This window comes from Alligator mississippiensis, chromosome 14, assembly GCF_030867095.1.
Source record: "Alligator mississippiensis isolate rAllMis1 chromosome 14, rAllMis1, whole genome shotgun sequence".
NCBI classification, from domain to species: Eukaryota; Metazoa; Chordata; order Crocodylia; family Alligatoridae; genus Alligator; species Alligator mississippiensis.
Window position 1 is genome coordinate 3842914 of NC_081837.1, and position 26337 is coordinate 3869250.

Here is a 26337-nt window from a genome sequence, read left to right on the forward strand (position 1 = left end):
GCCCGTCCGCCTCGCCTCGCCGCGCCGCGGTGGGAAGTCAGTGGCTCTCCACCCCCCGCACGTTTTTTCCCCTCGTGCTGTGGACCACGACGGAGAGGAGGGCCGGGCCTGATGTGTGAAGCAGGAGCGGCTCTCCTCCAGCCCCCAAATACTGGGTTCTTGACGAGGACCGAGCCGAGGCCGGGCTGCCGGGCAAATTCAGTTTCTCTTGGTGTTTGCCCCTTGATTTTATAGAAATTCAGTTTCTTTTGGTTGGTTTGTTTTTGGGGGGGCTTTGCCCCTTGATTTCGAAGCACTGCAGCTGCTCTGTTTGTTTGTGTTGTGTTGTTTTTGACCCTTGACTTTGAAGTGAGCCAAGCTGCGGCCTGTCCTGACGAGCTTCCCCTGTCACGCAGCAGCAGCTGCCCCACCTTCCCCCGCGGGACTCGGTTCCCTTCTCTTCCCCATCTTCATTTCGAAGGCGGAGCCGAGGGCCCGGCCCGGCACCATCCTGCGGGGAGGGGACACTGGAGCCGGCACTGCCCAGACTTCCGCCCCGCCCCTGGGCCTGAAGCAGAGCGCCTGGCCTGGCGCCGGCTTCCGCCCCGCTTCCGCTACGGGTCGTCATTTCCTGTGCGCCCGCGGAGCGGTGCGCCGGTCCTGGCCGGAAGTGGGCGGGGCGGCCCCGGGCTGAGGGGAGGTGGGTTGCGGGCGCGGTGTCGGTGGCGGGGCCCTCATCCAAGGGGTGGGGTGCACCCCGGGTGGCGGGGCTGGGGCCCGGCAAGGAAGCGACCCCCCACCCCCAAGGGAGGCCGCTCAAGGCCCCGCAGCTGGTGTTGGGGGATGCGGCCGTGCCCCGTGTCCCTCGTGCAGGAGTGAGGGGAATACCACCTCTTCCAGCCCCCGCTTGGCCAGAGCCGGGAGGGAGGTCCCGGGACGCGGAGGAGCGGAGCCCCTTCCCCACCGTTGTCTCACCTGTCTCTTGGCGCTCGCGCGCAGGGCGGCGGTGGTGGCAGCGCCGGCGCCATGGCGGAGTGCTCCAGCCTGCAGTTCGTCAGCCCCTACGCGTTCGAAGCAATGCAGAAGGTGGACGTGGTGCGCCTGGCGGCGCTGAGCGACCCCGAGCTCCGGCTCTTGCTGCCTTGCCTGGTGCGCATGGCCTTGTGCGCGCCCGCTGACCAGAGCCAGAGCTGGGCGCAGGACAAAAAGCTCATCCTGCGGCTCCTTTCCGGCGTGGAGGCCGTCAACTCCATCGTCGCCTTGCTGTCCGTGGATTTCCACGCGCTGGAGCAGGACGCGAACAAGGAGCAGCAGCTTCGGTAACCGAGAGGATACGCGCGGTCTGCACGCTCGTGTCTTGCGAGGGCTTCGTTTGACTGTTGCCCGCGTCCCGTTCTTGTCCTGACGCGGCTTTGCCTTACTGTTGCAGCTCGTTACTTGTTCCTCGGGCTCGGTAGGATGACGTTGGAGGAAGGAGGGTGGGATTTGTTTACGTATTTATTTAGCTTCGAGCGTCATACCCAGCACCTGGCCAAGGGACAGTGATGCGCATTAAATGAAGACCCATCTCTCTGGACCAGGGCAAAGAGAAGACTATGAGGCTTCCAGTAGGTTAAGAAATAGAGGCTTCCTCAAGCCCTGTCTTCTGAGGTGAAAACAGAGAGCCAGGGTTGTACGAGTATGCTTGCTTGACTGTGGTTTGTGTGCAGATCGCAAGACACACCTGTGTTTTGACAGCGGGTTAACTTTGCCATTCAGGTGGGTTTGGTGTTTGAAACTCGATGGTGCCAAAGTCCCGGTGCTGCTCTCTGGCTAGCTGGACCCCCAGCAAAGAATATTTGTCGAATGAGCGAGTGCGAATGCATTGTCTGTTTGTTTTCACCAAAAGGCACCTGGTTTCTGTGGCTTTTTTGAACAGCTGTTTTCACATTTCAATGATCTATTAGGCTCAAACTCGGAGGAGGTAGCGGAGAAAGCATCTTGGTTTCGCAGCTTCAGCACGGTCTGACGTTGGAGTTCGAGCACAGCGATTCCCCGCGCCGGCTTCGGCTTGTGCTTAGCGAGCTGTTAGCGATTATGAACAAGGTGAATTTCTGTTTCATTCCTTACCACGTGCGTGGATTGATGTTGGTGGACGTGGAAAAAAAATCAAGCATGGGTGCACATGGCTTCAGGCCTGCGCTTTATGCTTGGGGCAATGGAGATCCTTTTTGTTCGGTCACATTTTGTTTTATTTAAGGCAGGGGCATGGAGGTGTTTTTAGTTACTAGCATCTACATAGCCGGGGTTTCCAAACTAACAACAAAAGCTTAAATTGGTATCCCACGTTTTGGGAACAAATACACCTCGATTGGTTTCTCCAGTTTCTCTCATGACAATTCGGAGCTACGTTCACCTGGCCTAGGTGCCTGCTTAAATATTTTTTAGCAATTCTCTGGTTTTTAGGCAACTTTATTACAAACAATCATAATAAACTGGGCATGTTGCAAGTGTGCTGGGTCCGTTTTCACATAGTTAATCCTTTGCGTTCAAATCCACGGGAATTTGATGTGAAGTAACTGAGTTATACTGTTTACTCACTTTATTACACTTGTATTATGATGATAACCTCCTATTCCAGGTGTCGGAGTCAAATGGTGAATTTTTCCTCAAGTCTTCGGAGCTCTTCGAGAGCCCGGTCTACTTGGAGGAGGCAGCAGACGTTCTGTGTATTTTGCAAGCAGGTGTGCAGTCCTTTACTTACGGACCTCTCCGTACCATCACTTTTAAATGGTCAGCATGTGACTGACACAGTTTTAATTTCAGAGCTTGTTTTAGACTGAAAACAATGGCTTTTAAAATCCTGTTTCCATTCAGAGCTGCCTTCACTGTTGCCCATAGTCGATGTGGCAGAAGCCCTACTTCATGTTAAAAATGGAGCCTGGTTCCTGTGCCTCCTTGTGGCCAATGTTCCTGATAGCTTTAATGAAGGTAAGTTGTCGTTTCTTGTTTGGCATTTTTCCTTCCTGGAATTTATAACCCCTTCAGCAAAAATTAATTGCAGCCCAAAATGTAGCATAAAACAGTACTAGTCTTGAGGCACTTGCCTGCACATGATTCAGCCCTAAGGGGCTTCCTGCTTCTGCCACTCACCTCCCTTCACAGCACCTTCTCCTGTGGCTGACTCCCTGTGCTGTTATCTCAATATGAGTCTTACCCAGGTCAGTAGTGACAAAGGATGGTAATGCTGTGGAGTTGCGGCCTGTTTCTGCACTAGCATCCCCCTTGCCAAGCTGTTATTACTTTGTACCTACTGCAGAGGTGAGGGAATGAACGGTCCTGGAGACAGAGCTGCTCTTGCAATCATAGTTGTTGCTTCAGGTCAGTCTGCAGGGTGGGAGTAGAGGAAGAGCTTGCAGTGCTCTTATCCAAGCTGTATCTCAACTTGGACCGAGGACTTCACTGTCCAGGGCCGTCCCATGCAGCACCTGACTTAACAAGGGGCATGAGTAGCTGAAGGCAGTTTGGATCAGGCTTTAGTCTGTATCATCACTGTAAGTTCTGTGGGACAGGCACTGTCTCTGTTCGGTTTGTATAGTGTCCTAGCATAAAATGGCCCGGGTCCAGGAGCAGGGCTCTTCAGCCTGGTGGTAACACAAGTAACAAAACCAATGTTGAACTGAATGGCCCATTCCAGTGGGCTGTGTGTATATGGGAAGAGCTGCCTTCCTAGTGCAATAGGCAGAATACTCCGTCCCAGCCTTGTGCCCTGAATGCTTAGTTTGCAGAGGCCTGATCAAGAACGGTGAGCGACAAGATGAAGAGAGCATCGGAGGCCGGCGCAGGACTGAAGCACTTCGTCACCTGTGCAAGATGAACCCCTCCCAGGCGCTGAGGGTCCGAGGAATGGTGGTAAGCCTCAGATCAGGTTGTTATGGGGTAGCACGCGAGACCTGATTATTCTCTAGCATTTAGTTGAGGACATCCAGTGAGTGGAGACTCACTCTTCGGCTCCCTTCCAGGTGGAAGAGTGCCATCTTCCAGGCCTGGGAGTGGCCTTGACCCTGGATCACACAAAGAATGAATCCTCGGAGGATGGCGTGAGCGACTTGGTGTGCTTTGTGAGCGGTTTGCTGCTTGGAACGAACGCAAAAGTGCGGACGTGGTTTGGGACTTTTATCCGGAACGGACAGCAGGTTAGAACGAGCCGAGTGTTCCCCGGGAAGCTCCAGCTTGCGAGTGTGAGCAGATTCTCAGGGATCCTGCTGTACCACTGGCTGCAAAGCCAGGGTTGTGGCAGCTGAGGCCGGTCCCGTGCAGCTTCACAGGTCAGGCAGTTGTGGAATGGAGGTCACCAGCGGGTGCCACCTAGTGGCTCCTTCTAGGGCTGTCCTGTCTCGGTGACTTTAAATATGCAGTCTCGTAGCCATGGGAACAGGTGAACCATAGATCAGTGTTTACTGAGTATATTGTCAGTCTCACTGCAGTTTATTTCACACCCAGTACTGCACAGTTGGGCACTGATTCAGTGGCTTGCTGGGATTAGGTAATATCTGTATTTTGCTGAAACGGGGCATTGTAATGTAATCCTGCTCTGGCTGCTCCCTACCCAGTGAAACAATGGTGTATACATTTCCTTTGAGAACTTGGCTGTGTGAGTTTACTGTAGAGTTGTCTTAATTACTGCAGCTGCCATGCCCTGTACTAAAATGGGCAACATGATGAATTTTCCTACAACTGCTGTGTCTTGTACCTTTTAATTTCTCTTGCAGAGAAAAAGGGAAAACATCAGCTCTGTGCTCTGGCAAATGAGAAGGCAGCTGCTCCTGGAGCTGATGGGGATTCTTCCCACGGTTCGCAGCACACACATTGTGGAGGAAGCAGATGCGGACCCACACGTGTCTGTGTATTCTGGACTGAAAGAGGAGCACGTCGTGAAAGCCAGCGCGCTGTTACGCCTCTACTGTGCGCTCATGGGGATCGCTGGGCTGAAGTACTTGATGGCTTTTATGTTTCTGGTGTTTGTCGTTGCTGTCTCCATTCAATTACTGGGAGTCTTGGGCAGCTTCAGCTTGAGCTTCCTCCTGTTCCCCTAATGTCCAAACCTGACTGGACTTATCCTCTCTTAAAAAAGGAGGGCTCATGTCTCGTGCTTACTCAGCGCTGCTTGTGTAGCAGAATGGCCAGCTGGTTGAATAGTTCCTTATATTTCTGATTTAGAGTAGACAGTTGTACCTTTAAATTGTGCAGGACCAAATAAGTAGTTACCTGCCCTGCTATATTCTTAGCATGAAAGCTTGGCAAAATAGCTTGCCTTGGAGAAGAATATCACTGTTAGAATGGAGATTCAGATGAGAGATGTGTGCTGCTGAATTCCTTGCCATAGAATCACTTCTACAATCCTAGCATTTGCAATGGTGTGTAGGGCAGAAAGCAGCTGAAAATCTTGGTCATAGCTGTCGCAGCTCAGAATCCACTAGGTTTACTTTGACTTCAGCATTCATAGTCTGCATAAAAATAAAGTAAGTTTGACATAGTAGTTATCTGGATGTTTGCCTCTTCTAGAGCTGAGATTTATATCAAGAAATGTTTAAAGCTGTGACCTCTGAATTCTTAAGTTCAAAGAGAATTGCTAAGTAATCTCCATAACTATATATCGAGAGAGTTGCACGATGAAGCAATGACTGCTTTTTCTTGTAATTCCAATTTAAGAAGCTTTTAACCACTGTAGCCAGATGGGAAATATTTTTCTGCCTGAACTCCTTTTGTTTTTCTCTTATTTCTTCTGTTTAGACCAACTGATGAGGAAGCGGAGCAGTTACTTCAGCTCATGACGAGTCGTCCTCCTGCGACTCCTGCTGGTGTTCGCTTTGTCTCTCTCTCCTTCTGCATGCTCCTGGCCTTCTCCACACTTGTCAGGTACCTGTCGTTGTAGAGAAACAGCCTGCTCCTGGTATTACTATTTGAGCAGCGCCAGGGCAACAACACATGGGCTGTCCACCAGTTTTTCTGCCTCTTTTTTAATTCTTTATGACAATGGTCAATCTCCTGCTGAAGATGACTGGTCTCTCACCAGTGAACTACGTTCATAACATGTAATGCCACCCCCTTCCCTAGTACAAAGTGCCTTTGGGAGGGGGAAAGAGGCATTAGTCTAGAGTGCTAGAGAGAAGCCTGTGCACTAGGTCCTCTTTGTAGTTTTGTTTTCCACTGAACAAGTTTTATAGTAGAAACTATTAGAAAGCACTGGTGGGCTTTGTTATTAATAGAAATGGCCTTATGAAGGTGGAACAGAACACCCTTGCTTAGGGGTCCCTGAGTAATGTTGAGACATTTAGACTGTTTACTCAGGGCAAACTACTACAAGTTTTAATGCATGTGCTGTCACCTCTGCAAGTTCCAGTGTTCAGAGGCCGGCTTGATCCTGAAGAGTAAGTGAAGGAAAGGCTCCCTTGGTGGAAGAGTGTGTTTTTCCTCCTTGTCATCTTGGAGGTTGATTCTTGGGTCTCCTAATTGTTACTGTAATAGTTAACACGTGGGAACACAGAAACATGTCTGTAATGGAATGTTTTTGTTTAGCACCCCAGAGCAGGAGCAGCTGATGGTCATGTGGCTAAGCTGGATGATAAAAGAAGAGGCCTACTTTGAAAGGTGAGAGCTTGAGTTTTTCTGAAGGGACTCCAAATAACCCATTGTTTTCTATGTCTCAGTTGAAACTCACTCTTCTTTCTTTGTTCCAACAGCATTTCTGGAGTGTCTGCTTCTTTTGGAGAGATGCTTCTATTGGTTGCCATGTATTTCCATAGCAATCAGCTCAGTGCTATCATTGATCTGGTTTGCTCTACTTTGGGAATGAAGGTAACTCCTGACCTCCCCCAATGAGTGTTTCCTTTTAAAACTCACTTATTGAAGTTGTATATAGGTTCTAGCTTATTTCACCTAATAACTTCTATAAATCTGTATTTCTGCTGTGTACTTGAACAACTGCGTATTTAGATGAAAAATCTGGGAATAAACATTTTTTCTAGCACAAAAGCAAAATGTATGCAGGACAGTAGGTTTCAGAGGTGAAAACCTGCCAGAGCACAGAGAGATCTTTGTGTCAGATAGGATATAAAGCATAAAGATACATATCTTTAGAAATATGCCCAAATAAATGTGTGTTCTTCTTATAAGCTCATGTTTGTGCACGTAGCAATGCAAGGTCCTTTCTAAAATGGGCTGCGAAGATTTCCTTTAAAAAGCTGATGGAAAAATTACATTTCTGCATGTACTACTTAACTAACATAGACTGATTTCTAGTTATTGTTTATCAGCATAGTCTTTGATTTTTTTTCCTTCTCTTTGGCAGCTGGTGGTTTTGTTAAATCAGGAGTGGGGGGGGAACAGTGCAGTCAGTTCTTAGGTTGGTGAGGAAATACAGAAAATCTTGAACTCGTAACATTAGAACGTAAAACAAACTCATCTTCAAATGTTTAATCTTAATATGTGAATATTTTCTTAGCACTGTGAAGGCAATGGCAAATGCCACTTGCTGCCAGCTGAAAACCAGATTAAATAAAAGATGAAACAGTTATGAATGTGTTTCATGTTTTGCAAAAGGAAAGACAGACCTCAAAAAGTTGATAGCAAATACCGCATTGTTTGTTTCAGATTGTTATTAAGCCCAGTTCACTGAGCAGAATGAAAACCATCTTTACGCAGGAGATTTTCACCGAACAGGTATTCTTTGGTTTGCTTTCATTCCTATTTTTGTAGTACAAGAGTTCAGTCGCTTTAAAAAATGTCAGAACAGTTCTTTGCTTCTTTTCTGATCTTAATCTTACCATGGTTTTTCCTTTCTTAGTTTCTGATGAAGTTAATGTGTTCATAAATGTAAATAAACAAATTCTATGGGATGCCATTCTACCTTGGGAAAATTCACACAGGAAAGCTTATATTAAAAGTCTATTGTTACATTTGCAAAGATGTTGGAAAGTAGGCAAAGCCAGGATAAATTTTGCTTCTGCAAACTTCATTCATCCCTGTGTGTATGTGTGTTTTGACCGTGCAGTGAAACACCAGCATACCTGACTATATTTTTCTTGAATATAATGTTTTTCCATAGGTAGTCACAGCACATGCAGTTCGCGTGCCTGTAACAGGTAACCTGAGTGCCAACATTACTGGGTTTTTACCCATTCACTGCATCTATCAGCTTCTGCGGAGCCGGTCATTCACCAAGCACAAAGTGTCTATAAAGGTATGGCTTTCCTTGCATTCAGGTTTCAGAACATATCTTACTGATTAGCCTTGGGTTTCATTGGTCGTTTCTGATTGTTTCCCAGACAATATTGCATAAAAAGTGATGGTATAAAAGGATTTCTTGCTGAGCATCTATTACTACAGGACTGGGGACTAAACAGTGTGTACTGAGTTAGTAAACTAGGGCTTTTCTTTCTGTAAGACAGAGTCTAGAACGTAGTTAAGTCACAAATGATGAGAAGTTTATTCAAGTCCTTACTTGAGCACTGTTTAAAGTCCAAGTCACAAAAATAAAAGCATTGCTGGCCAGCACCAGTGTGTATTAAAGTGCTGCAGAGTGGAAGCTCTTCCAGTGCTTGAACTATGAAGTCTAACCTGGTTCAGAACTGGTTTTGGTCTTACTTTTTTCTAAGTGTTTAACCCATGCTCAGAGTAACTGTAGAACAAACTGTTCAAAATAGGGCTTTGCCAGTGGGCTGAACAGGAAAAACAGCAGGGTTGGCTTCTGATTTGTTGTTGATCCTTTTCACTGAGTGTAACATGTTTGTTCTAGGACTGGATTTATAGACAACTGTGTGAAACCACTACCCCACTCCATCCTCAGCTGCTTCCTCTCATTGATGTCTACATCAACTCTGTTCTTACTCCTGCATCCAAGTCCAACCCTGAGGCGACCAACCAGCCCGTCACAGAGCAGGAGATCTTGAATGTTTTTCAAGGGCTCGCTGGGGTAAATTACTGCTTTTGTTTGCGACTTGCAGGCACCTCCTCAGATCCTGCAACACTGAAATATTTTTCTATTGTACATTCTGACAGTTGCCATGTTTAATACCTGGACCATAAACTGCATCCCTTGGGCCATGATCAGGCCTGTCAGTGCCAGTCAGGCTGCTGGCATAGCTGCAGCAAGGCATTCTTGCCAGCTGCTCCCGAAGTGCTGTGCTTGCTGCCTGTGCCGCAGCCCCAGCACTTGCCACTTGTATAAATATAGTCTCGAAGTTAATGGCTCTTCTTTCCAGCAGCAACCTGAAGTGAAAAGTGGGGTTTTTTTGCCTAGACTCGCAGCCAAGCTAGAAACTAGGCTTTAGGTAGAAAAGCCCCATGTGACCTTGCAGAGAGACCATTTTTCACGCGTGAAGATGGGAAATTGACCCGTTACTAAGGGGCTGTCCCACTCTTCCCAGTGAAAATCACTACATTCTCTCTGGTCCTAGATGAGCTGAGATGCAGAAAACCCTTTCATTGGTCTGAAATACTGTGACGTTTTTTTTTTTTTAAATAGAAATTTAAACTTGAACTCGGGGCCAGACGTGACTCGTAATCATCCCTCGCAGTGAGAGATGCCTCCATGTTTTCTGCTAACTCCAAATCTTTCCTTTAAAAAAATCAGGGAAATGTTACAGCATGACTCCTTGTTATGGTTTTCTGTGCAGGGAGAAAATGCCCGGGTTAATCAGCATTACAGCATCACGGCCCAGCTGCTTGTCCTCTACTATGTCCTTTCTTACGAAGAGGCACTCCTGGCTAACACCAAGACACTTGGTATGTGTGCGTGAGCATTGCCCGCAAGCGACAAGATCGTAAAAGGTTTGAACAGATGTCAGGATCTGATCCTAAAATGGTAACTGCATTGAGTGACACAAATTTCATTTGGCACAGTAATGAGTTCAGCAAGATGAAACTTGGGTCAACGTAATGATGTTGGCAATGCTAACGCAGCATTATGTAGAAGGATCCTTTAGAGCTTGGGTTGAAAAGCTGTTCGGGTGCTTTGTTTTAGGTCAGCCACTTTGTGACAAAACATGCTGAAACTTGACTTAAAAGTTACTGAAGATTTTTTTTTTTCTGCAACAATCAATATAAGTTAATTGCAAAAATAGCCAGGCACTATTAGTGGCCTTGGCTGTCCTTTTTCACATGCCGATGTGTCTGCAGTGTAGGCATGCCTTTTCTGGTGTTATGGGTATTTTTTGATGAACATGGATATGGTAGAATGACTCATTTTCCCTTTTGAAATACCACCTTTAAATCAGCATAAGTATTCTTTAGTCCATTAACCCTATTTGATTCCAGTGTGACGTGAGATGTAGATTTCCAGCTGCTATTTTACCCTGAAAAAATTCTAGCCTTCATCAACATTCACATTAGCAGTGTATATACTATGCTGCATACTATTATGCCAGACAAGAGTGGGCTGTTGAAAAGGGTCCAAGGTCTTCCTATGCTGTCACTTGCATCCAGTGCACGATGTAGTGCATGCTGCTAGTAGTGCTTTGTCACTTTGTTGTTTGAATTATGAAGCTGCAGATCAGGGTTGTGATCTTGTAAGAAGATGGACTCGGACCTGGAATAGAAACTAATTGATGAAAATGCAGATGCTGCAGGGAGAAGTATTAAGTGTTAAGCTTCATGGAACAGAGTCCCTGAGATAGTTAAAGATGCCATGATGATTTCCACAAAAACAAGAGTGTTATTTTGTGTGTCCTGGTCAAATTTGATCTTGAACTATTTAGAAGCTATTGCTTTAATACCTCCTAGAAGTGTCAGTTGGGAGGACATACATTTTACTCATTGTACCTTGGTGTGTGATGTTCCTGGCATAGAATGCCTGCTTCATTCCACTGCAGGAGTGATTGTTTCATACTCGAGTCAGTTGAGTCCTCTGTGTGTACAGTTTGTACAGTGCTTTGGGGTCATGCAGGTTGGGGAAGAAGGTAATGTAATGAGAATGCCAGTTGGGTGATTGTGGTATCTTAATTATTACTGGTAAAAAATGAATACTTGGCAGTGATTGAGGTTCAGGTCTCAGTCTGGAAAGAGAGAGTTAACTCCATCCCCAAATCATCCACTTGGGTCTGAGTATTGCTGTTTCAACAGTGTGCTTTATCCAGAGCCCTCAGAACAGAGGGCCCGTCTCCTGTCTGCAGGTGTTGTCCTAAGAGCAGTTTGTGAATAGATTGGCAGCCTCAGCTCCCTGTTTGCTTGTGACTTCTAGTTTAATGCATAAAGTGGTCAAGTTGGGAAGAGATTCTTGATTAGTTTAGTTAATTCTTTCCTTACAGCTGCCATGCAAAGAAAGCCCAAGTCTTATTCTTCAGCACTGATGGATCAGATTCCAATCAAGTACCTTATCCGACAAGCACAAGGACTGCAACAGGAATTGGGAGGTATATATGTGTGTTTGCAATACCCATGATGAAGAAAATTGTGTATTCTCTGCTTTTGGGGTCTCGCAGTGATCGGGCACAAATTAAAGAAAGGAACTTTATCCTGTTCCATGATGTGGTCTTTCTCTTTTTTCCTATCTCCAGCTCTGCCAGCAGCCAAGAATGAGCTTACAAATACATTTAAAGAAAGCTGTCTAAAAGCCACTGTGGCACACTTTGGTGGCTGAAAGCTAAGGACAGATTCTAACAGGCAGCCTTACAGCTGGTTTGAAGCAGCTAGGATTTTTTTTAACTTGCTCTGTATCCCTTGTCCCACCACTTGAACCCTGGGGCTGGGAAAGGTGGAAGGCTTTGTGCTAGCTTTTTCTTTCCTCTGTTTATATATTTGAGTTCTAATCTCGGGCTATAAATGTGCAAGCTTGTCTGATACTGAAAGGGTCAAATGATATGTGCTTCAGTAAGCTTCTTGATGAGGTTTTGCTATTTAGGTGAAGGGGGGAGCCAATTTATTGAGATGCAGAAAGTGTTGAAATGTAGCTTGTAGACTCTGTTCCCTCTCCCATCTCCTAAGGCCTGCACTCTGCACTGCTGCGCCTCCTTGCTACTAACTACCCACACCTGTGCATTGTGGATGACTGGATCTGCGAGGAGCAGATCACAGGCACAGATGCCTTGCTGCGAAGGATGCTTCTTACAAACATGGCCAAGAACCACTCTCCCAAGCAGCTCCAAGATGGTAAATACAATTCCTTCTGAAGCAGGCAGTTCCTGTTTTCCTTCTAACACTTAAGCTGGCTAGAACAGGGGTAGTCAACCTGCAGCACACATGCCACAAAAGGCATGGGCAGCTTCCATGTGGCGTGCGGCAGATAGAACAGGAAGCAGAAAACAGAGTAGCAGGTCAGGCAGGGGAAAGGGATTTGGGTGCCATAAGGGGAGGGTGCCAAACTAATTTTTGGCATGCCTATTAAAATAGTTGGCCCACACTGGGCTAGCATATTTAAATACTGAAAGTCATGTGGGTGGGTGGGTGGGTGTGCTGGGGGGAAGTCTATGACAGGGCTGGTTTCATGCATCGAACTTGAATTCTCCTTGTTTGCTCCCATCAGGCTGTGCTTGGGGGAGGGGTGTGGAAATGTGCAGCATTTAACTTGTCAGCACAGAGATGTGTAAATGGGATATACTTTAAATGAGAATCCATAAAATGGCAGGCGCCTGTCTCGATGTTCAGAATCCCACTGTTTTCTTTTCCAGCGTTTTCAATGCTTTCAGGAAATCACACCCAACTGATGCAGATTCTAGAACACTTAACACTGCTCTCTGCTGGTGAGCTGATCCCGTATGCAGAGGTACTGACATCAAACATGAACCAGTTGCTGAATGCAGGGGTTCCACGGAGAGTTCTTCAAACAGTCAACAAGCTGTGGATGGTTCTTAACACGGTGATGCCTAGAAGGTAGGTGCAACTTACTGTTTGGTTTAACATGGCAGATGGAGTAAAATGCCACTTCCTGTTTCTAAACCCTTTACCTCCTGCTGCTGTCACTAGTAGTAAGCTGTGGACTGGATCCCAAAAATCACAAGTCGTCTAGTGCTTTAGCACCTTTTAGAGTTAGATCCCTTTTTGTTTTGTTGCTGGAATGAAACATGGACTTGCTTTCAAAGAAGAGGAGAACTCATCATTACAAAAGACTTTCCAAATAACTAGAAAAAGCAATGTCCTCATTTATTTATGTGTATTTTACAAGGGGAATTCTTCAATAATCTTTAAATATAAACTCTCTTAAGAATGGTTCTTCAGTAAGTTACATTTTATGGCTGACTGAATATTTAAGGTCCCTGTCAGGCCAGGCCTTTCTTAGTGTGCTATCTGGTACCATGTAAACCAGTATAGCTTCTTCCATAGTTGGGCTGTCAGCAACTAAACCGGTGCCCCCCACCTGGGCTAGCCTAGGTGAGGAGGGTGTGGACACTCAGCAGGACTGAAAACAAGACTTCTCAAAGGGGTCTTGAAGGAGCTTCTTGTGAGCCAGTGACCATCCATACCTGGAGAGGAGATGGGCCCCACCAGGTCACTTTGCCCAAAGAATCACCAATGGTCTAAGGTGCCCCAATGGTCGCAGCAGCCTCAGGACTGACTTGAATTGACTTGAATATTTAACGTAAGGTCCAAGTGCTGGGGAAAAAATTACTTTAAAGAGTTTGCTTTTTAGAGTGGGTAGTCACTTTTGTATTGCAATGAAAGTGCATCTCAGGTAGATGGCATTGCAGTAAATGTGCTCAGCATAGGAAGGCAAGGGTTTTTTGAACTTCTGGGGCAATATATATGATAAACTGAGGTTTTTAGCTGTAAGTCTATATACAGTATAACTTAGTGAAATAAACAGACACCTAGTGTTCACCTGTTAATCTCTCTGTGAACCTGTTTCTTGTAAGAATCAGCTTTAGATATGTGTTTTTAAACCTTTTCCCTGTAGGTTGTGGGTGATGACTGTTAACGCCCTTCAGCCTTCAGTAAAGATAATCCGACAGCAGAAGTACACACAAAATGATCTAATGATTGATCCTCTGATTGTGCTAAGATGTGATCAGAGAGTTCACAGGTACGTGTCTCCCTCTGGTTTACCTTTCATAATGTTTCATTGTGACTTGGAGTCCCTCCCCCATACTGAGACTTCGTCAGTGACTTCTTTTGAACATCAGAACTTTTTAAAGAAGTGTTTCAAGGTAGTAGCATGAGCTGTAAGAGCTGTATCCTGCTTTGTGGTTTTCTTAGTTAAACTGTAGTTCCTTAATGTGGTTGAACACTGTTCCAGGCTTGGTCACACTGTGAGTCGTTGTATCTTGTCACATAACCCTGATTTTCAGTGCTTGTTGGGGAAGAGCAGCAAAATCTGACACATCATTTCTAAATTATTCTCTATAAATATTTTACTGCTTCTTACTTGTTTTGTCTCCCTGATGATTAATCTCACTAAGCAGATTGTAAACTGATTGCCACACACAGACAACTATCTTATTAGATTTATATTTCTGTAGATCTTCTTTCTTAAAGCTGGAATCCCTCATATTTAAAATGGCTACTGCCACATAGTGGTTGTACAGTGGCATCTTCCCACTGCAAATTGCCGTTGCTACCCTATCTGCACCCAGGTTTTCTATTCCATCAGTTGGATCCCAGTAACCAGCTACTGGGTGAATCAACAAAGTAATTTTGCTTCATCACTCAAATTTGCATACCAATACTGTTGGAAAAATGAGTTCCTCTAGGTAGCAGGAGATAGTAAGGAAGGGCATACAAGGCCATTTAAAGACTTTTAATGCAAAAGAATAGACTGAGAATTTAAGTAATGAAAACAATTAGAATGGATAGCCAAGTGACTGACCCTGCACTAATGCATGGTCTTTTGAAAAACAATTCAAGGTCACACTCTCCATGTACTAGCTTTGCTTTTTTTAGGATATGAGAGAGAGTTTTATTCCATGTGTTGCTTATATAAAAGAGGTTTTCAGGACTTTAAAGATCATTAGTATAATTGTGCCCCTCTTTTATTGTCTGTTTTGTCATACAGAGTTTCGGGGTATTTTTTCTTTGCCTCTTCTGTTATCTCATCCTTCTGTTGGTTTATAAATTGCACATACCCATCTTGGCTTGGCGGTCATCATCATCCTTGCTTGTACATGTTTGTCTCCCTTTTCCCCCAGTGATTGATCCATTACTGCAGTGGAGTAAGTCAGTTCCTAGTTAACTTAGGGTTGTTCCCAGGAACCCTGGCCTGATTGTCAAACTTTCATTCTTGTTTTAATCCAATCCATCCAGGGAAAGGTTTAAATGAAGTCCCCAGCTTCCTGAGTAAAAATAAAAGCCTGAAGTTTCTGAACATGTGAAGGTGAAGAGGGGCTGAGTTAATTGTCTGTCCAATTGCATTTAGTGTCCAAGCACTGTGGGAGTAGATGCTTAGACACTGATGTCTGCACCACCAACTCAGTATCTTGTTGGGGGGTTCTTCTCACTCCGCTTACGTAACTTTCTCCAGCATCTTTGCCTGTTGGTCTGTCCAGTTAAATACCTTTTGGTTTATCATGTCTTTTCACCTAGGTGTCCACCTCTGATGGATATAACTCTGCACATGCTGAATGGGTATCTCTTGGCTTCAAAAGCTTATCTTAATTCCCATCTTAAGGAAACGGCAGAGCAAGACATTAGGCCACCTCAGAACAACACAATGGGCCTGGAGGCCCCGGAAGTTACCCGAGAGGAACTGAAAAATGCATTGCTTGCTGCCCAGGTAATGGGTGATACATAGACGTAAACCAAGATATAGAGTGGTGAATGGATGAAGGAGTTGGGTAGGAGTTGGGTTAGAGTTGTGCTCAAGGCAGGTGATGGCAGTGCTGGGAGGGGGAGCTGTACCCCACCCCATAGTCTCCTTCCTAGTGCCGTTGCCTACCCCGAGTGCAGCCCTGGCCCAACCCGCCTTCTAGGAAGAGACCGCACTGGGCATCCACCCTCGCCTCGCACATAGATCCAGAGGGAACGTGCCCCCCATGCATTCCCTGGGGGTGTGCACAGTGGTGAGAGCCGCCCCCCTGTCCTGCACCCCACCCTGGCTGGGCAGTGCCTGCCCCAGCCCCACTCCCTCCCTCATCGTGGGGGCCTTGATGTGCCCCTCCCCCACACCCCTTCCCCTCCCCCCCACAGAAGTACCAGCTAGACCCTGCTCTCCAAGCTGCCGGGCTGTTTGCTTGCATGCTGCGGCAGCGTGCATGCATATGGCATTTATCGGTGATGTTATTTGCCACATTAGCCAAAAAAACCCAATTGCCAATAATTTCAAATTTCCTTTTATTGGTGCAGATACGATATGGACTAATGTATCCATGCACCTCTAGTAATCGAGGTACGCTGCTAATGATAACAGCCCCAAAACACACCAGGGCTGTACGAGGTTGTAAGAAATGCGAAGTGAGAGAGCCCTTTTTCTTTATAGTGATTTCTCCCATCAAGGGTTGAACAGCCTCTGTCTCCAAGCTCCATATTTTCTCTAATAGCTTGCTTTTTCCCCCCTCTCATCTCCTCCCCAGGGCATTAGGCTGATGGCTGACTACTATAACAACATCTTTTCCTTTCAGCAGAGTAGAAGAAAGTTTTGCTTATGCTCCCTGTTTGTCTTTCCCTCCCATTGTCCACCAGGCTGTTTTTGTATCCTTGTAGCATTGGAGTAATAGAGCGTGAGCAAATATGACTGACCAGGGAGGTCATTTCAGTGATGTTACTTAACTGAAGTAGCTAATATTGTGAAGTGCAAGGCGAGAGAATGGCTGATTTAGGTACTTAACATCTTGGGAGTTCCTGAGTACTTTTATTTTGGGCACATTCTCTCTTTCCTCTCACTCTAACAGAGTGTAAGTAACCGCTTGTAATTTGCCTCCAGCTGGGAGAAGCAGAGCAGACAGTTCACAGCCACTTTGATCAGTTAGCAAGGGGCTTTCATATGCCAGTGGTTAGCTCAGGCCCCTTTGGATGCTGTGGTCTTTATGGCCACGGGGGCATCCTGCTCTGATTTTGGTGCGAGCTCCAGGATTGGTTTCCTTCTTCCTTAAAGACATGCCATAAGGAGGAGCCCCTGGGATCCATTGTTTAGCTAGCAAAGCTTGTGTCAAGATGTTTGTATGCTTGTAAGAAATTCCTAATGTATATAGACACATTTAAAAAAAAATCCTTAAGCTGTCCATAAGTGTGTACTTTGGAACAATATTTGACTTCTACAAAATGATTCTTAGACCATTTAATGATCTTTTTTAAAAAGCTTTGTTCTTTGTTGCTTGAATTGTTCCAGATGTTAAAAAAAACCAAAAAACAAAACTTCATTGCATTTAATCCCAGTGTTAAACAAGCAAACCCCGAGCTTCTTTACTGGAACCATTATGGTCATTTGCTGTGCTTCATTTTTCATAAATTGTGGTTAGTTGATATGTAGACAACAGAGAGCTGTGCGCAGTTTGACTCCTGTGCTGACAGGATTTTGGGGAGTAGTAAAGTCCTTGGCAGCTGCATGAGATCCACTGCTGTTAATGAAGAAAAGAATGAACAGTAATGCAAAGGGAAGACAGAGCTGAAATACACAGATTTATTTAAAGCATATGGACTTGGTTTACAATAGCTTGCGGTTATATTGTTTGATCATATCTTGGGAATGACAACACCAGTAATAAGGGAGCACTTCGTGCATAGAGCTGCCTGTTCCCTTGTCCTGATGTGGTGGTAGACAACCGTTGTTTCATTACAGCAACAGGCTGAGTGCATGTGCACATCTCTTGCTTCACTTTTTTTAAACTTCAAGGCTGCTTGCTTACTACTTTCTTTTTTCTTCTTCCTCCCAGGACAGTGCTGCTGTGCAGATTCTTTTGGAGATCTGCTTACCTACAGATGAGGAGAAAGGTCACAGCAGTAACTCTCACAGCCTGCTAAAGAATATTCAAAGTGCTGCTGGCCCTGGACCCCAGATTCAGGAACTAGAAGAAGAAGAAGACAGTCTGCTGTGTAATCTTCGAGAGGTCCAGTGCCTCATCTGCTGCCTTTTGCACCAAATGTACATTGCGGATCCCAACATAGTTAAACTAGTTCACTTCCAGGTCAGCTTTTCCTTGGCTACCACATTTTTATTTTCTATTCTTGTCCTGAAGGTGATGGCTGGTTAGGGAGCTTGGTGAACTTGAAGGCATGCGAAGCATCACCATAGAGAATTTGGCAAAGCTTATTTAGAGTGGTAATTATCTTACACCCAGCTTTTGGTACCAGTCCAGCTATTTTGGTGCACACTTAGAGCAGTGGCCAAGGGGGGAGCAGGTTGAGGCTCCTTTTGCTCATCACTTAGAACATGCTTGTATGTAGCCAGGTGGAACTGGCATGATAGACAAAGAGATCAATGTGCAGCAAACGGAAGAGAGAGAGAGAGGACAAAAGGTCTGTGGGCCCTTGCAGCCTGCTTTGGTAGATAAGTGGTATTTAACTAATGCACTAAGCCTTGAGGAAAAAAGGCCTGTTCTAGGGTCTGGGTGTGGCATCAGTCCTTCCTGAGCTGGGATCAGACTAGCAACCTACGGTGCTGAATAAAACAGAACTATGAGTAAACCTGTTTAAACCTGTGTGAATGCAGAGCTTCCTTGAAACCAGTGTAATCGCAGTTAAGCTTCTAGTGTGACTTTCTCTGAACATAAGCTTTGTTTTCCTCAAACAGGGTTATCCATGTGAACTTCTAGCACTGACTGTGGCTGGGATTCCATCCATGCACATCTGTCTAGATTTCATACCGGAGCTCATTGCCCAACCTGAACTTGAAAAACAGGTACTCTATGGCTATGTTGTTTGAGATGAACTGCAGCTGTTTAATCCTGGGCTGCAAAACACTGCAGCAGTAGGATGCTGTGGAGACTCCGTTTCCAGTGACATTAAATCCACTGAAGTGTGTTTTATATGTTTATTTGGCAACCGTTTCTAGAAACATTTCAGTGTCGTGTCAGAGCCTTGGTTTGCTTGTCTGTGAAAAGGGAACAACTTACCTGCCAGGTGTTGTGTCCAGATCAATTTTGGATGGAAAAGACAAAGCAGTGATAAGAATGGAATTGTTCACTACCTCTTCCCTTTTGCTCCTTGCAGATCTTTGCCATCCAGCTGCTTTCATATTTATGTATCCAGTACGCGCTACCTAAATCTCTCAGTGTGGCTCGCTTAGCTATCAATGTCATGGGAACGCTGCTGACAGGTAAACATCCAGGCAACGCATTTATGTAAATGTGGTTTAACTTCATACGAATCTAAATGTTCTTAGAACCTCTGTAACTATATTGAGCTCTTTGACTGAAAACACATTAAAGAGTAGATATTCATATTCATACTTGTTTTTCATCTCTGTTAAGCTCGCATCCTAACCCATGAAAGTTTTAAATGGATGTGGTAAGCAGAGGGAAGAAATTTGCCAAACAGGAGCAAAATTGCTTTTATCTCTTCTGAGTTGTTGGTGACTGACATAAATGAAGTAACAATTCAGACTAGCGTCCAGGGAATTGATTTAATAGCAATTAGAAAACAGGAAAGAAACTGACTCTTTATTTTGCTGATTTCAGAGAGGATTCTGGTATATCTTTTAAACGCATCAGGCAGTTGCTTTGAGTAATGTCTGCTACAGTTTTTTTGCCTCGATGATGAAAAATCAAATAAATAAAACCTGAAATGGCTTCTTACGGCCGTTCATGATCACAAATGTAATGACAGCTCTTGATGCTTGGTTTTAATAGTCAGCTCTTTTAAACATTTCCCTTTTTCCATTGCCAGTTTTAACCCAGTCAAAGCGCTTTGCCTTTTTCATGCCGACCCTGCCTTGTTTGGTCTCATTCTGCCAAGCCTTTCCTCCACTGTATGAGGATATTATGTCTCTGCTGATACAAATAGGACAAGTTTGTGCCTCTGACGTTGCCACACAAACAAGAGACTTTGATCCAATTATTACACGTAAGTAATGATATGATCCAAGGCAATGATTTACATCTGTAATGTATTGAAAGTTGAGAGACCAGTTCGAATACACTGTGAAAGTCACCCTCACACATTTGTAAATGGAAAAGTCCTAGGGGTGTGATATATGAAATTTGCCATCATAAGTTTGGCATGAGCAGATTTTTTGGCTTCTAATATAATTTATAGTCCGCATAGGACTTTAAATACCTTCTGTAGGGATAGATTAATTGGGTGTTCTAGTTCTTGGACACAATTGAGCTATAACAGGCTATGTTACATCACTATGTAACACTGCTAGGAATTAAAGCCTGGGAAGTGAAACTTCAGATTTGTATGAGGCTTCAGTTGTGTAACCCCCATTTACTTTCATAAGAAAGGTGCAGTTAAATTCCCACACGGCCATTTGAAAGCATGCCCCATAATGTTTGAGTCTTACTCGGTTCCCCTGTAGCTTATTAAGAAATAGGCAGGCAAGAGTTAGTTCTTAGTAAAATGGACCTTTTGGCTAAAGTGTATTGTCCCACCCATAATCATTCAGTGTCTTAATACGCCACTGAAGATAGCTCGAGTCACCTGGACGGTCAGTTGCCTTGTTTTACTTTGTTTTTTTTTTACTAAGGTATATGTGTAGTTGGTGAGAGACCCCCTCTCTGCCTGCATTTTGTTGTATTATACAAGTTCATCAGGCTTAAAATAAGTATCTCCATTTTCCTCCTTGGAACCTATCCTCCTTGCTGCTTGATGCTCATTTTGACAAAATCCAGATTTATTATTGAAATTGTCCTGAATTCATGAGTGCGTAAAGTCCTGGCTTCATATTTTTTTTCCATCTTCAATCTTTATGCCCCTAGCAGTAGCAGTGGTTTGCTTCCTGCATTTTTGTTAAACAGTGAAGCTTTACAAAATCTCGGGACACTTCAGCTGCCTGAGGTTGTTTTGGGCTTTATGTATAGTGTTGCGTGATTTCAATTCTAGCTGTTTTGGGTACAATGGACTGAAATCAGGCTCACCCTGACGGGGTATGAGCACGTAGCACTTTCACTGGATTTCTAGCAAATATGAAGAAATCTTTCAGAAATTAAAGCAGATTGCTAAATTGCAGGAGGTGAGATGCCTGTACTTCATGTTCCAAAACAATAAAATGCACACGGGCCTTAGTTTATATAGAGGCAGTCTGTATACCGAGGGTTCTGTGTATAGGATCTACTTGTTGGAGTTGGAGAGCCAGATTCTTCTTTTTTCAGCTGCTAATTCATTTGGTCTTGGACAAGTCACTTTCTTTTCTACAGCAAATGTAAGACCCTTTTCAGAGGGGAGCTGTGCATCTTAATCTTTTCCCCTTAAGGCAGTATTAAACCACTGTCCTTTTGACAGGAAAAACAAAACAGTGGAAAATAAATCAAAAGTTAGACGTGTCATATGACATGAGCATGTCTCCAGAAATGCTGCTGGGATTAAATTAGCACATGCCTGGGCTTTAGTCTACTGCATCCCTATCAAAATAGTGATTTTTCATACTTGTGATTTGAAGTCCTGTTCACTCTACACACGTAGTACACAAGTGTTCTCCTCAACAGTGTCATTTTTGTCTAATTCTCCCTAGGTCTCCAGCAACTAAAGGAGAAGCCAAATGAAGTATCAAGACTTGGTAAAGATCCCTCTTACAAAAGTGGTGCAAAGGACATAACAAGCCTGGACCCTGATGTTCAGTTATGCCAGTGCGTGGAAAATACCATAATTGAAATAATTAACATGAGTGTTAGTGGAGTTTAGGGGAGGCAGAAATGCAACAAGCACCATGATGTACAGTATCTAATTGTGGTAACAGCTGCCAAAGTGGAATAGGAATTGGACTGGAACAAGTCATCTCTTGTATTTGTTGGAGTCTGTGTAGATGGTGAGCTGACCCAGTCCAAACAGAAGATTTCTTAGGGAGACCAACATTGCTTTCAGTGAAAGCTCCTGACTATTGAAGTTGCCAAATGACAACTCTTCCAGTGGAGACAGGGTCTGAATTCCAGATGCTTGAATTCTGCAGTGAGGCAGTAATGCACCTACAAGGTCTTCACATGCACTCTTTGCAAAGCAGTTTGCTGAATGAGCCTGATAATGTCTTACCTTGTTGAACCTCCCCACCTTACGCTAAAATGTAAGGTAAGGGAGAGAGCTGCTAGAAAAAGTGAAGCATGTTCATTCAAAGATCCGATTGCAGCGGAGATCTCCAAAGCAAGATGGAATAAACACCCTAAAGAACAGCATGGAGAAGACTGGCATAATTACTGTAAATAGCATGTGTAAATTCACTGTGTGCTAGACAAAGACTGTAAAACTTTTTATGCCTTTTTCAAACTACAGCTGTATGGTTAAGTTCTTAAGAGCGGTTACTTAAAAGTGCATCTCTGCAGCTCCATCAGCTGCTTAGCAAAATTGTCAAGTAAGTTTTGAGTAACTTTTTGAAGAAGTCTTGAACTTGGCATAGAAGTTTCTAAATGAGCCAGTACTATAAAACAACAGAGCACATTCTATTTCAAGAATATTTTTTTTATTTTTATAATGCTGCTCCAGTTCTCTTTAATGCAGAGATGAGAGGAACCAGAAGCAGCAAAAAGAAAAGATCTCGATTTGTTATCGGGCCGGGATGCAAAAGAAACTGAAGCTCAGGAGGCTACAGCGAGGAAAGCTGGGATACACTAGGGAGCTGTATATTTTAGTCAGGGCTCCAAGAAGCACTGTATGATGGAGTGGGACAGCTGTTTGGATGAAATGGTTCAGCTTTGTGGTGCTTGGTCTGCCCAGAACTACTGAAAGCAGCAGGTAGTTCTCGCATCTGAGACCAGTGCAGGGTGAGCCCGGAGGGTTCTGCTGTACTGCCCCGTTGAAGGGCACACGAGGTCCAACTGCTGTGCCAGAGACGAGCCCGGCATTTTTAACACGCTTCTGCTATGAAACCAGTCGTGCTAGGAGGATGCGCTGTTTTAAAATAACTGCATTTGGTGTCGTTAAAATAGTGAGGTGAAATATTTGGGGGGGGTTCTGGTTAAGCAAACCGGTTCTTTCTTATTCACATGCAGAAATAGTCTGATTTACTTAAAGACGCGTGGCCTTCAAATCGTCTTGAGCAGTTTGTCTGTCAAAGGTGCCAGACCAGTACTGCAGAGGAGCGTGTTGCAGGACGCGTGTATAACAGGTGCTGTAGTACGAGCGCCGGTGTTATCCCTGAGCTCGTGGATCAAACCCAGCTCTCCCAACAGGCATGAACACCACGTGCCCCAAACGTGTGCTGTTTGATCATCCTGATGTAAAGCATGTAAATAACCGCCACTGATTCCTCTCTCCCTCTCCCCCTCCTCAGTCGCTTCCCACCGGAGCAAGATTTTACTCGACTTAAAAGCTGAATGGGTTTATAAATGTTGTAATGCAGAACTGGAGAGCTCTTAGTTCAGAGATGATCCCTTTTATTCAGTGCAAAACTCGAGGACTCTTAGTTCAAAAATGATCTCTTTTCTTCAATGCAAAACTCGAACTCTTAGTTCAGAGCTGATCCCTTTTATTCAATGCAGAACTTGAGAACTCTTAATTCAGCCATGATCCCTTTGATTAGACCAATTAAATCCCAAAATTTTGCGATTTTGTAGTTAAGAGAATGATGCCTTGTATTAGATCAACTGAGAAACACACCCCCACCAAAAAATGCTCTTTTTTTTGCAAGCTTTCAGCAGGCTGGGGACTGTCCGTGGTCCTGCTCCTCCTTTCCAAGGCGGGTGTCACGGTCCCTCTCCACCTACCTCCGTCCGGAGGGGCTTGTCGCCACGTGGCTCCAGGAGAGGCGCGGACTGGCGAGGCCGGCAGGCGAGCACTGCCATGAGCCGCCCGGCCTGGGGGAGGCGCTGTGGGCTCGGGGTGGGGGGAAGTGACATCACAATGCGTGTGGGCCCGTCTCACTACCTTACTGACCACAGAGAACGGGGGAATGGGCTAAAGTCCAAAACAGGCCTCGTTGCCGCGGCAACCGGAGGGGCTCCAGCCACGCAGCACGGCCCTCAGCGATTGGCCCAGGCGGGCGCGGCTGCGGTTTGGCTGCGCGGGGCTCCTTCCTGTCAGCTGTGATTGGCCGGCGCGGCGGGAAGGCTCCGAGCGCGGGGGGGGGGGGTCGCTCCTGAGGTAACTGACGCGCCGGCGGCGGGGGGGGGGACAAAATGGCGGCGGGTCTTCACCCCACCTGGGGCTCGCTGTGGGGGGCCTGCGCAACCTCCACCGGTCACCAGAAGCCGTTGGTGGGGGTGAAGCCCCCAGGGCCGGCCCGAAGCCCGCGTGCCAGGACAGCCACCCCTGCTCCGAAATACAGCAGCGCTGGGAAGACCAGGAGGGATGTTTCTCCGCATTATTATTATTATTATTACCTTTAACGCTCCGTCGTTGCCGCGCAGCAGAGATGCGGGGCGGCAAATTTCCCCAAACGGAAAGTTTCCCGTCGCTTTTATTCGTGTTTCCCATGGGAAATTTCCGAAACGTCCCCGCTTTTTAAAAAAAAAAAAAATGTGGGGAACGTCCCGCTTCTAAAAATTCAGCGTTTCATCAAAGGCAATCGGGCCTCGTCGTAGAGACGGCGTCTTGTATGACACCAACCGGGGTTTTTTTTACAAATGAATAAATAATTTAATTGGGAGAAATGGGCACAAACGCCCTCCGCGAGGCATTGCAGAAAAGACTGTAACCCTTGTCCTGGGTGGGAACGAAAGTCCCCGTTTCGTAGGATTTCACAGAGGAGTCGAGAGGTGGAAACTCGTCCGGGCGTAGCTTGTTTCGTACAATTAATTAGCAACAACGAACGGATGCCCGTGCGATACGAGGCAAGCTTGGCAGTTTCAAAGTTGTAACTTACAACATTTAAGCCACCTTCAGTGTGCTGTATTTAATCTGTTTCCCCCTAATCGGATATTTCAAATACTTGTGGCTATCGGGACATATAAAAGTAACATGGGGGGTACTTTTCTTTAGTTTTTAGTTTACTAAACAGAAGTCCAATAAACGTGCTAAATCACATCGTGCTGTAATGCCAGAAAATTGTCCGATTCACCGTTTTCCAGAAAACCCACGTCTCTGCTGTGAAGACGGAAAGCTGGTCTAGAAGGTGTTCTCACGGCCGGGCTCGTGGCAGGGTTGATGTCGTAGGACTCGAGCCATAGACCTCAGGGCTCGGGGGTACAAAAGGTCCCAGCGTCCTTTTTGCAATCGTTAGGATGCTCATACTGGCCCAAGTCCGTTCTGTGCAACTATTCCCCAATTTCTGCGTACAGCGCTGTAATAATATTTGCTTAATTTGCTGAAAAGTCATCCACAAATTCACAGACGTTTAGGGCTGGAAGAGGGACCTGGTGAAATTATTGACTTTAGGCAGGAAAAGCTGCTGTTACTGTTACTACTATCCAATAGTAATAACGCGGGACACATTTGAAATGGTCACCATATATCTCATCGTGGTCCTTACCCTGAACCACGTCTTTCCGACGTCACCTCAGCAGTTTGTATTCGGTTTTGCTTGGTGCCTTATGTTGCGCTGAGGCCGAACTTGTCAACGTTTGCTTTCATCTTTCTCACAGGTATAAATCTGAGCTAAACAAGTAGGGGGGAAAACCTGACCATGTCTTCTGACATATCAGAATATACCATTGGTGGCATAAAGATCCTCTTTCCTTGCAAAGCTTACCCGTCCCAGCTTGCTATGATGAATGCAGTAAGTAGAGTTACCTTTAAGTTCCTCAATTTAATTGTACCATTGTTTTGAACCTCTGTTACACTAACCTGTTGTATTCCAAGCCTCCAATATTTCATGCATTTTAGTATCGATACAAGCAATTACTTGACACATTTCCCCATGTTTCATTCTGTGTTTGTACCACAGCTAGGACCGTGGTGCCCAGGTCTGTAACTAGGGCTTCCAGTGGCAAATAAATAACAAAGCCCAGCTATATCTTGAAGTAGTAGACTGAATTAATAGACAATATCAGCCTAGTTAGGTTCTGTTTTTTTCAGAGTGGATGCTGTATCTGTTACATAATAATCAATTTTAATAATCAAAATATCAAGGGGAAACATTTGACCTGCCACTGTACTGCACTGTCTTTATTCTGTTCTGTAAAAACTTGGCGTGATCAGGTATTGTTACTAAAAGGTAAGTGGTTAGAAATGCTTTCTGAATCACTATTGAACCCTGTTCCCAAGTATAGTGCTGCTGGCATGGGTGACTGGTGCCTCTTGGCTCTGGGCAGGCACCAGTGGCCAATTGCTGACCGGGGGCAGTGGGGGCGCTGCCCCAGCGGCCGATCACCAACCCCGGAAACACTGGCAGCAAACCAGAAGTGCTGCCAGTGCTTCTCGTGGGGCGGGGGGGCCGGCAGTGGTTGATGCTTCCCAGTTCCTGGCCAGCGAGGGCCAGTTTCAGGGCGGGGG

At 45.4% G+C, this 26337-nt stretch overlaps 2 protein-coding genes across 3 annotated transcripts in view; both read left to right on the forward strand.

Moving 5' to 3' along the window:
• Positions 1–619: 619 nt before the first annotated feature.
• INTS2 (integrator complex subunit 2) lies at positions 620–22412 on the forward strand. The gene is made up of 25 exons (XM_006265642.4): positions 620–679; positions 979–1298; positions 1926–2064; positions 2600–2702; positions 2836–2949; positions 3740–3870; positions 3981–4154; positions 4731–4951; positions 5752–5877; positions 6538–6609; positions 6702–6816; positions 7612–7680; positions 8066–8200; positions 8756–8932; positions 9636–9744; positions 11265–11369; positions 11941–12105; positions 12624–12825; positions 13847–13972; positions 15469–15658; positions 17754–18005; positions 18611–18718; positions 19030–19135; positions 19705–19881; positions 21491–22412. The coding sequence occupies exons 2-25, from the start codon at positions 1006–1008 to the stop codon at positions 21658–21660; spliced, it is 3579 nt and encodes a 1192-aa protein (XP_006265704.2). The 5' UTR covers positions 620–679; positions 979–1005; the 3' UTR covers positions 21661–22412.
• A 1676-nt stretch (positions 22413–24088) lies between these two features.
• BRIP1 (BRCA1 interacting helicase 1) overlaps positions 24089–26337 on the forward strand; it is a 116584-nt gene continuing 114335 nt past the window's right edge. Inside the window, exons 1-2 of one of the 2 annotated variants that reach the window (XM_059717088.1) lie at positions 24089–24737; positions 25488–25621. In XM_059717088.1, the coding sequence (XP_059573071.1) occupies positions 25529–25621 (93 nt within the window). In that variant the 5' untranslated portion in view covers positions 24089–24737; positions 25488–25528. Of the gene's footprint in view, positions 25622–26337 lie in introns of both variants that reach the window. The other variant, XM_059717089.1, reaches the window with a different exon arrangement.

Excerpts from the sequence above, each read along its gene's own strand:
- INTS2 (XM_006265642.4), top strand. The coding sequence starts at position 1,006 with ATGGCGGAGTGCTCCAGCCTGCAGTTCGTCAGCCCCTACGCGTTCGAA. Across the intron at positions 2,703-2,835 it reads TCTGTGTATTTTGCAAGCAG|AGCTGCCTTCACTGTTGCCC; the intron begins GTGTGCAGTCCT and ends GTTTCCATTCAG. Across the intron at positions 8,201-8,755 it reads AGCACAAAGTGTCTATAAAG|GACTGGATTTATAGACAACT; the intron begins GTATGGCTTTCC and ends TGTTTGTTCTAG.